General features: G+C 42.6%; 1 protein-coding gene across 1 annotated transcript; it reads right to left on the reverse strand.

Moving 5' to 3' along the window:
- Positions 1-9299: 9299 nt before the first annotated feature.
- Positions 9300-10950, reverse strand: NDN (necdin, MAGE family member). The gene has a single exon (XM_061159582.1). It carries the CDS (start codon positions 10839-10841, stop codon positions 9864-9866), a length of 978 nt encoding a protein of 325 aa, XP_061015565.1. The 5' UTR covers positions 10842-10950; the 3' UTR covers positions 9300-9863.
- Positions 10951-11888: the final 938 nt, after the last annotated feature.

Here is an 11888-nt window from a genome sequence, read left to right on the forward strand (position 1 = left end):
CCTGCTTTTTCTTTGGCCCCAAACCCAATGGTAGGCATTACTCAAACAGAAACTTTGTCATACTCTTTACTCTTTCCTGTCCTTATGTTTATTCAGTCATTGATTCATGTCAACTTTATCTCCAAATATTGATTTTTATTTCCCATTAATCTTCACCATTCATTCCCTTGGTAAGGTCAACATCACCTCTCACCTGAGCTAATGCTTACTGAACTATATGCCTCTGAACTTAATCCTCATTATCTTATCTCTAATTATCACTGATCCTACTGATGTAACACCCTTCCTACACACACACACACACACACACACACACACACACTCAAATGGTTTTGATATCTCAACAGCATTTGACATCACTGGCCAATTCCTCCACCTCAGAAGGCCATTATTTTAATTTATATGATCAAACATTCTCTTGGTTTATTTTTCTGTCTCTCACCTAATTACTGCTTGGAATCACTTCACCAGGTCTTCCTTCTAGACATGGAAATGTTTCAGTTTCCCAGAATACAACCATGGACACACTTTACTTTACACTTTCTCTCTGGATAAATATACTGCTTCAATGCAGGGCTGTGATTCATTCTTTTAAGTTACACATCTTTATTAACTGTCTATAAGTTTGTTTTTTTTTTAAAGATATGTCCTAGAATCCTCTTATGACTTTTTCCCCAAACCTGTTCTCCCCACCTCTTCCTTATCTCACTAAATCACAATCCTCTCAGAAAGGTATCTGCAACCCCATGTCCAAAAAAGAAACACACTCTATCTTTTTCTACATCATCCTCATCTCTTAATGTAGTCCCAATTTTGACTCTAACTCCTCTTAAGTTATTCTGAATACAATAGCTACAATAGTATTTTAAAAATATATTTTCAAATCAGTCCCAAATCCTTTGTAATTTCTATTTATTCTCCCTATCTGTTTTTTTTTTTCTTTTTTTTGACTGTGCTGGATCTTCACTGTGGCATGAAGGCTCTTCCCTGTGGTGTGCAGGCTTCTCTAGTTGTGATATGCAGGCTTCTTTACTTATGGCACATGGTGCTTAGTTGCCCCGTGGCATATGGGATCTTAGTTTTCTCCTGCATTGGAAGGTGAATTCTTAATCAGTGAACAACCAGGGAATTCCATGTGTGTGTGTGTGTGTGTGTGTGTGTGTGTGAAGTCACTTCAGTTATGTCTGACTCTTTGTGATCATAAGGACTGTGGACCACCAGGCCCCTCTGTCCATGGGATTCTCCAGGCAAGAACACTGGAATGAGTTGCCATGCCCTCCTGCAGGGGATATTCCCAACCCAGGGATCAAATCCACATCTTTTATGTTTCCTCCATTGGCAGGTGGGTTCTTTATCACTAGCACAAACATTTACTCTGTAATACAGTTTGCTAATTTATCATTGCCTGTAAGTGCTGGGCTATAGCCACTATCTGTCCTAATTATCTGCCTTTTTTTTTTTTTAACCCTTAGAATGCATTACCATTATTAGCATGATTTTTTAATCAAATGGCAACACTGACTTAAAAATAAGCTGACTTTAATAATTAAATATACCACACATCCTTTATCTATTAATAAACAAGCATATATATATTTATGTGTGTGTATGTGTGTGTGTGCACGCATGCGCGGGATCAATCACTTAGTTTTGTCTGATTTTTTGTGATCCCATGGACTGCAGCCCTCCAGGCTCCTCTGTCCATGGAATTTTCCAGGTGAGGATATTAGACTGTGTTGCCATTTCCTTCTCTAAGGGATCTTCCTGACCCAGAAATCAAACCCAATTCTTGCATATCCTACATTAGCAGGTGGATTGTTTACCACTAGCACCACCTGGGAAGCCATATTCCAAAAAGTGGAATATACAGTTATGATAAGGAAGGGAATTCTGCTATTATCAGCGGCATGGATAAAACCAGAGGTCATATGCTGAGTGAAATACTTCAGGTAGAGAAATACAAATATTGTACAATATGACTTACACGTAGAATCCAATGAAGAGCCAAAGTCACAGAGACATAGTTGTGTGGTGGTTATTGGGGCAGGGGTGGAAGTAAGGGTGATGAGATGATGTTGGTCAAAGTATACAGACTTCCAAATATAAGATAAATAAATTCTGGGGGTCTAATAAACAGGATGATCTCATCACAAAAAATATGATAATTTTGTGACATGCTGATATTGCAAAGTAACATTTTGCTAGTGATCATTTTGCAATCTTCCCAGGTGGTACTAGTGGTAAAGAACTTGCTGCCAATACAGGAGACCTAAGAGACACGGGTTCAATCCCTGGGTCAGGAAGATTCTCTGGAGAAGGACATGGCAACCCACTCTAGCATTCTTGCCTAGAGAAGTCCATGGACAGAGGAGCCTGGCAGCCTACAGTCCATAGGGTCGCAAAGAGTCAGATATGAGTGAAGTGACTTAGCAGACACTTTGCAATCTATAAATGTAACAAATCAATACATTGTATACCTTAAACTTACACAATGCTAGGTCAATTATATCTTGGTAAATCTGGGGAAAAATGAAATACAGAGATAATTACGTGACTGTTGATAATTGTTCAATGATTTGAAGACATCAAGCTTAACATCACTGTGATTTGCCTCTTTTAATTCTCGTCATCATAGGAGCTGCAATAGCTCCTGACATTCCTTCTCTGTTCTTAGAAAGAGTAAATAGATGTGGGAAAGGAAAACTTAGGTATTTCTTCTATGTTGATTACAGCAGCTCCAGCAGGCTGAGAAATCACATATTCCAACTTGTGCAGCCTCTGTTGCAGAGACAAATCAGAGGAGTGTTGTGGGTTGCATGTTACCTTGCTCATCTGTAATGCTGTGTCTGGCCATAAAGCAAACCAGAAAATTCAGTTAATTAACTCTGGGCCTTCATATATGGTTATTTTCTCTGCCTAGATTCACATTCCCTCTGCTCTTTGCTAGATCTCTCCTAATCCTTCAAAAATTCCGTGAAGTGTCACTTTTTCAGAGAACTCTTTCCTAAGAATCTTATCTCAGCTGATCTCCTCCACCATTCTTTATCATTATGACCAAGTCATTTATCTCATTATCTTATCCAAATATGTGATCTGCATTTAATGGTTCATTTGTTTGTTTACCTTTTTATTGTGCTCTATCTGCACTGTGAGTCTCAGTAAAATCCTTGAGACCAGGACTCCTTTTTGTCTAATTCACTAATATGTATTCAGAACACAGCGCTATGTAGACTTACAGTTGAAGTTCAACAACAACAAGGACTATACATGACACTCTTGAAACATTGAAATATGCATGATATAGCTACAGTAAGAGTTCCTGGCAGATGAAAGAAATAATAATAAGGTAAAATAAGAGATAAAAATGGATGTTTACACCCTTGAATAACAATCAGGAAACAAAGGAAGATGCTTACTCAAAAGAAGGCCTTCTTTCAGGACAATTCCTTCTAACACTGTTGAGCTGTCATAGGATTAAAATGACTCACATCTTCAGGGCATCAAACATATCTTCAGCACAGTATTTTCTTTCTGCGTATCCAATGTTTATCTTCCAGCCCATTCAAACATTTATTTCCTGTCTTCTTAGCAGATTTTCAGAAACTTCATAGTCTTACATGCTTGTCTGTGTGTTCACACAACTGTCCCTTCTCACAAATTTATCCTTGACTACCCTTCCTGAACCACTTTTATGTGGCTAATTCTTGCTTATCTTATAGATGTATATTTATATGTCACTCTTTGAGGAAAGTCAGAGTTGGATGCTCTGTTTTCAGCCTTCTGAGCCTCCATATTTCTCCTGGAGTGGCACTCACTGTCCTAAAGTGTAATTATTATTCATCTGCTTCTCTCAATGCACTGAAAGCTAACACTGCAAATGCAATGTATTAAGTGCTCAACACACACTACAAATTAGCACATAAATTAAGAATGCATGTACAGTTCAGTAAAACAACATGTTTAAACTGAGTGGGTCCATTTATAGGCAGATTCTTTTTTATCAGTAAGTGCTTACTACAGGATCTGTGGTTGGCTGACTGCACACATGGGGAATTGGAGATAAGAAGGTTGACTGTAAATTTATTCTCCAATGGACTGTAACTGGGTCAGCACTCCACATGCCCTAATGTAACCCCCAAGTTGTTCAGGGCTCAACAATAGTTATTCTCATAGCTCTAGCAGTGGGTCAGAATGCCATTTTTTTTTTCATTTATTTTTAATCACCCTTGGTAGTACAGGATGGTGGCTTTCATCTTTTTTTTTTTTAAATTAACTTATTTCTTTAAATTGGAGGCTAATTATTTTACTATATTGTGGTGGCTTTTGCCATACATTGACATGAGTCAGCCATGGGTATACATGTACCTCACCATCCTGAATTCCCCTCCCACCTCCCTCCCCATCCCATCCCTCACAGAGTGAAGTAAGCCAGAAAGAGAAACATGAATACATTATATTAACTCATATATATGGAATTTAGAAAGATGGCAATGATGACCCTATATGCAAGACAGCAAAAGAGACACAGATGTAAAGAGCAGACATTTGGACTCTGTGGGAGAAGGTGAGGGTGGGATGATATGAAAGAATGGCATTGAAACATGTATATTACCATTACATCTTTGATCAATTAGCACACAAAAAAAGTATCTGGGTTTAACAATCTGTGTTTGGATATTATTTTTATCATTTTTTCACTTGCTATTTGTGTCATGTTTGGAGCTAAACTGTGTCATTGGCTCATTTACCTAGTAAAAATTATTTACCTTTTCTCCTTAAAAAAAAAAAAAACACAACTTTGTACTGAATAAGTCTTTGGGATGTAATGAGTATATGATGTCTATAGTTAGTGCTGTATTGCATATTTGAAAGTTGCAAAGAGTAGATTTTTGTCTCATCATGAGACAAAAAAAAAAAAATTGTAACAATGTGCAATGGTGAATCCTCACTAAACTTACTGTTGCAATCATTGCAGTATAAATCTATACATCAAATCATTATGTTGCATACCTAAAACCAGTACCAGTATATGTAATAAAAATAAATAAATAAAAACCTGATAGACATTTGCCCATTTTCTTGGTGTATTTACAGAACCAACCTGAAAAAAATATATTTATACTATTTTTCTGTATTTTTAAATTTCATTAATTTCAGCTTGTCGACGTTTCCTCTACTTTAGAGAGATTGGTCATTATTCTCTATGCTTCCTTTTGTCTTTGCCATGTGGTGGAATATATCTTTTATTATATTTTGAGTTTCTTAATTCATATAATAAATATTTATCAAGCATGTGCATATATGAATCCATACTCCGTTCCCGCCATGAACTGCAGCCTGCCAGGCTCCTCTGTCCATGGAATTTTTCAGGCAAAAATACTGGAGTGGGTTGCCATTTCCTACTCCAGTGAATCTTCCTGGCCCAGCGATCATATCTTCATCTCCTGAGCCTCTTTATTGGCAGGCAGATCTGTACCACACCACTTTGAAAACCTTCATGTGTGTATGTTCATGTGCATGCTAAGTCACTTCAGTCATACCAGACTCCTTGCAACCGAATGGACTGTAACACACCAGGTCCTCTGTCCATGGGATTCTCTAGGCAAGAATCCTGTAGTGTGTTGTTATGCCCTCCTCCAGAGTATCTTTTCCACCCAGGGATCAAACCTGTGTTTCTTGCATCTTCTGCATTGGGATGTGGGTTCTTTACCACTAGGACCACCTGGGAAGCCTGCATGTACATATGACACTCCCTAAATTAGACATCAAGGAAATGGTGAAAATGAGAGAGGCACTTTGGCATTTTGAGGAGGAAGTAAAGAATCTATTGAGGAGGGTGAAGGAGGAGAATGAAAAATCTGGTTTAAAACAAAATATGAACAAACAAACACCTAAGATCATGGCATCCAACCCCATTACTTCATGGCAAATAGAAGGAGAAAAGATGGAAACATTTCTTCTTCTTTGGCTCTAAAATCACTGTGGATGGTGACTGCAGTCATGAAATCAGAAGATGATTGCTTTTTTTCAGGAAAGCTATGACAAACCTAGACAGTGTGTTGAAAACCAGAGACATCACTCTGCAACAAAGGTTCATATAGTCAAGGCTATGGTCTTCCCAGTGGTCATGTACACTTATGACAGCTGGACCATAAAGAAGATGGAGCACCAAAGAATTGATGCCTATAAACTGTGGTGCTGGAGAAGACTCCTGAAAGTTCCTTGGACAGCAAGATCAAACCAGTCAATCTTAAAGGAAATAAACCCTGAATATTCATTGGAAGGACTGATGCTGAAGCTGAAACTCCAGTATTTTGGTCATCTGATGTGAGCATCCGACTCACAGGAAAGGACCCTGATGCTTGGAAAGATTGAGGGCAGAAGGAGAAGAGGGCATCAGAGAATGAGATGGCTAGAAGGCATCACTGATGCAATGAACATGAACTTGGGAAAACCCCAGGAGATGGTGAGGGACAGGGAGGCCTGGCATGCTGCAGTCCACGGGGTCACAGAGAGCTGGACAAGACTGGGCAACTGAACAAGAAGAACATCATACAGCCCAGGGAAAGAAAAACAAACTTACTTATAAACAGTTTGAATGAACAGTTTCGGATGCTATTGGAGGTAATACTAGGAGAACATGACTGTGCTTTAAAGACCAGACCGTACTCCCACTGGAAATGATGCTCATGAGCTGCTCAGGTAAAACTCAAGTGGAGGGGGGCTATAAATGACTTTTCAAGTAGAGGAAATACATAACTTCATAAGAAGTTCATTTAAAACATATATTTTCTTTTTTTATAATGATACTACAAAAGTCATTTATTTTGCTCTCAAAATACCTTATATGAGGTGGCATTACATTTTTTTTTTACTTATGTAAACCGTTTATTTTTTCAAATAAATTTATTTTAATTGGAAGCTAATTACATTCAGTTTACACAGGTCCTTTTTGCCCTCCACAACTTTAATTAAAAGAAGTTAATTGTAGTGAAATATGCATGTGGGTGTCTGTAAAGAAGTGAGGTTCTTGTTGGCAAAACAGACTGATAAAGCATCAGATGCTACAGGGAACTAGAAACTCTTTCCCAGCAGCAGCAGTCTGGGCTTCACGACACTGTCATCTAGGCTAGAACATCCAGGGTCTGCAGACTCCATTCCGAATGAGCTCTTGCAGCACCTTGCAGATAAGCCTTCTGGAAAATACCTGACCAACCCCCAACTTTCAATTGAGCACAGCATGAAAATCCTAGAGAGATACTGGATGTTCCTTCCCTGTGCCCCAAGCTGCTCTCCATGCAGGACCTGGTGTTGTGAATTAGCTCTGTCCCGCATCTGAGAAGCCTCTCTCTCAGGGTCTGACTGTCTCCAGGCCTGCATAGGAGCTGAGAAGCCCTGCCCACATGGGATCAGCTTGCTGGGGTCAGCTTCTCATTTCTCATGATCCCATCCTTCTCTCAAGATTTGGTCCTCTACAGCACAGGTGATGTGCCTGTGACAGGGAGCTTGGGAGAAGCTCTGGGGTGGTTCTCCCCGTCTCTCATGGCAGAAAGGAAAGCAAATACAAACACTGGGAAGTAAAAGGACTGCATGGCTGGTGACTTCTGGGTTTGATGAAAGAAGTGCTCAGGAGTTAAACAGTTGCTTCAAGCAGAATTAGGGCATTAGAGAAAGTGTCCAGCACCCCGGCTTGGCAGGGGAGACAGCTTCTGAAGCCCTGCTTCAGAAATGAGAAGTCAGAAATGAGTCATAATTTTACATTTAAAGGGACAGCTTTGTTTTGAGTCTGCAGGACGTTTTGGGTTAAGAGGGAGGTAATTTTTTTTTTAAGTTTTTTAAAATGTTTGAATTCACTTCGGCTCAGAGTTAAGACGTGGCATCAAAGCCAGGGCACACCTGCCTAAGTTATTGCAGAAATACCCACTATTCCCCACAGGAGACCTCACAGGATATCTACTAAAAGGGATAAACTTCGTCTCAGGACATGGGAGGCTTCTTCAGCACTTTAGAACCAGCACCAGCCTGTTATGAAATGTTATTTAAGTGCTGGGAATCCTAGTTCCCAATTCAGATTGTAATTCTCTCACCCAAATAAAATTCTGATTACTTCTTTTTGGGGGTGATGTCACCTATGTGTTCCCCTCGTTTTCCATCTTCCCCAGAAAATGGCCTGGCTTTAACCAAATGATCTTTTGCAATATTCTGATGTTTGAAGGATTTTTGGTCTTATTAAATCCAATTTCTCTCTCTTCCCTTTGCAGGTTTGAGTTTTATAATGAGATTTATCCTCAGACACCACCCCTCCCTCACTCCATCCCACCCTCTAAGTGGTTGCTTAGCGGCCCATGGCAATTTTGGAGACACCCCAATAGGCAACCTTCCCACCCCAACCCCACATCCCTCTCCAAGGTGTCCCATGTGTGTTCCTCCAGACCACGGGTCAGTCAGCTCCATCATCACAGTCCTTCAGAAAAGACCAAGCTTCAAATCTTGGGTTCACTGCTAAGTAGGAACAGGGCTTGGTTAGGTCCATTAATCTCGCCAAAATGAATTTTCTTGATTTGTACAGAATATGACTTAATTCGCCTAAAAGATTAATATTGAGGATTCATTAATAATAATCCTTAGCTGTGTGTGTGTTGAGAGTAGGGAGCTAAAAGTACAGGCTATAACATGAAAACTACAGATGCTAACATGGAACTTTTTAAAGGCATAACCTAAAAGCCAGGAGTCAGGGGGGCAGCTGGAGACAGGTGGGTAAAAGTATGGGCTCTGGGCTCATTCAGTCTGGGTCCAAACCCTAAAACCAAGCCTCTCCTCCCAGGAAGTCTTTGTGATCCAGGGAAAGTTAATTACCTGCTTTATTCCTGTATTCCCTCCATGGTTCAGATGTATTAAGTGCCTGCTTCACAAGGCTGTTGTGAGTATTAAAGAGAGAAAATATATGTAAAGGGTTTAGTACAATGCCTCTCTTAGTGCCCACAAAAGACAGCTATTATTTTTTATAAAATGTGGAAAATGTAAGAGAGGAAATTACTCTAAATATCAACATTTGTTATTTCTATGTGATGTGATTATGACCCCTTTGTTGGTTTTTGCACTTTTTTCTACTTGTCAAAGCTTTGATATGAACTTGTTAATTCCTTTCTGAAAATAAAACTATGCACTTCACACATTTATGAGTCATGAGTTCTGACGTCCCCGTCCTATTAGATGAAATAGTTATATCTGTATACTTTATAATTCCCATTCCCAACCCATAATATTCTGTTAAGAAGATAAAGTACACTTTCCATGAATGACTGTATCACAAGAATCTTTAATGTTTAAAGTTTATTCATGGTGAGGCTGTATCTGTGTTTAGTAAAGTGTGCCCACATTGAGTCCATCTCAGTCCACATCACCAAACTCCACAGGGATGTTTCCTGTGCCCAGGCAGAGCACAAAGACAGGAGTCGGCTTTTCTCTTGGTTAGGCCAGCTGTTCTGGGGAGTTTTTCCAAACTCTCCAAGACCAATCTACCCCAATACACAGCCTCCGTCACACATACAAGAATATGGAAAATGTCTCAGTGTATTTCGTAAGTTTAGCACGTCTCTGGTACAAAAAATTCAAGAAAGGTAGCACAAACGCGAAAGCACCAACTGAGCTTACTTACAAACAATCATGCATGAATCCTACACACTAATATTACTGAAGTGAACACAACATTGCATTAAGAGGTATAAAAGCACTATACGGAAAACTTAAAAGTTACACGTGAAATACTGCACTGTAGATCCTGAATATTCTAATGTCCCCCACCCCCACCCCTCCTCCACCCTGGCGAGGGGCAGAAAACATCCATCTGCCTCCAGACCTTGCTAGTCCTCGGAGACACTGTTGCGGGGGCAGTAGGCAGTGGGGTGGGCCTCCCGCAAGGCTCTAGCCTCTTCCAGAGCTTCTCTGTAGCGGGAAGGCCAGGCCTGGGGGTTTTTCTTAAAGACCCTGGCCAGGAACTCCATGATCTGCATCTTGGTGATTTCGCGGCTGGCACGGGAGCCCCAGAAGAACTCGTACTCAGGGGGCTCGACATGGGGGACGCGCTGGTACTTCAGGTAGTTCTGCTGGACGAACTCCTCGGTGATAAGCTTTCTCACGTCTCCGAAGGTGGAGTGTTTCTTCCAAGGCCTCAGCCCCAAGATGCGCAGCACATTCCAGACTGCACTCTCTCGAGCGCCGCGACCCTTCACGTAAATGAGGCTCAGGATCATCAGCAGGAGGCCTGTCATCGGCATGCGGTTGCTCAGAGCGACCCTGTCCAACTCCTCTGGCTCCAGAGCTTTGACCAGCGAAAACTCCATGGTGTGCAGGCTGGTCAGCCTCAGGTGCAGCCCAAACACGCGTGCGAGGATGAGGCTGGTGCGCCGAAGGATGCTTCTGCACCACTTCTTGTAACTGCCGATGACATCTTTCACCATGTCTGGGAACCAGATGATCATCCTCTTCTGGTCCTTGACCAGCACGTACCACATGAGCTCGTGTGCCTTCTGCACCAGCTGGGCCGGGGCCGGGGGCGCCGGGCTGAGCTGAGTTGTGCTCGGGGCCTGGTGGGGACGGCCTTCCTCAGCGGCCTGCTGCAGGGCCTTCGGGTCTCCCTCTTCGCCTGGAGCCTGGGGAGGCAGCGAGGCCAGAGGGGCATCAGGCGGGCTTAAGGGAGGGCTCTCCGGCTCAGCGAGGGTCGCGGCCTGAGACCCGGGAGCAGAGGGCCCGCCGGGAATGCCGGGGCTGCTGTGCCCCTCGGAGTTGGAGGCCTCGGCTTCAAAGTTGGGGTCGCACACATCCTTACTTTGTTCGGACATATCTGTTCGGTCTCGCAAGAGCAGGGCCGCCGCGTCCAAGAGCTCTTCGAGTCTGCTTTCCCTCCGCGGACTCCTGGAGAGGAAGTGCGCATTGCTGCGCGCGGCGCCTTCCGCAGAGGCCAGGCAGGGCGGGGCGGCGGCGGGCCGGGCCAATGCGCCTGCGCGTCCGCGCGCCTGGGGTCCGGCAGTTGCTTTGGCGGGTGGGGCTCCCGGTGGGCTGCGGAAGGGGGCTAGGAGGCCCCCAGTAAAGATAGAGGGTCCGCTAGAATATGGGGGCTCCTGGTGGGCTGCGGAAGGGGGCTAGGAGGCCCCCAGTAAGGATAGAGGGTCCGCTAGAATATAGGCCTCAGTGATCACTCCCCCTCCCCAGGCGTCCTGTTAGGGCTAAGGAGTTCTTGAGGAGGAAGGGAGGGAGATGGGTGAGCACTAGACAAGGAGTAAGTTTAAGGGACAGGCGGCAATTTAAGCTTCTGAGATGCTGAAGCTGACTTTCTTAGGAAGCATTTGATTAGGTATATCCAAAATCAAGTTAGAGATGGGCAAGACCTAGGCTGGTGTGTCGACTAGGTTTCAGATCAGTGTGAGAATTTAAACTGAGAGAACAGTCAGGATTGCCCAAGAAAATAAGTCAACTCTGAAAAAGAGAAGTGGCTTAGTCGTGTCCGACTCTTTGTGCTCCCGTGGGCTGTAGCCTACCAGGCTCCTATGTCCATGGGCTTTTCCAGGCAAGAATACTGGGGTAGGTTGCCATTTCCTTCTCCAGGGGATCTTCCAGATCCAGGGATCGGACCCAGGTCTCCCGCGTTGCAGACAGACGCTTTACCGTCTGAGCCACCAGGAGGACTAATTGGGCAAACTGGAATTCTGAGGGATAACGACAAAAATTCATTGATTTCCTACTACATGCAGGAGTTATAAACAAGAAATGCAGAATGTAGTCAATCCGAGTGCAACTGAAATTTTCTTGAAGGCAGTATACTAATGACTTTGTTAGTATTTTAATGGTCATGATTTTGGTTTTTCAATTCCTTTGGGTAATCTTGGTGT

Source organism: Dama dama, chromosome 13 (assembly GCF_033118175.1).
Source record: "Dama dama isolate Ldn47 chromosome 13, ASM3311817v1, whole genome shotgun sequence".
Lineage (NCBI taxonomy): Eukaryota > Metazoa > Chordata > Mammalia > Artiodactyla > Cervidae > Dama > Dama dama.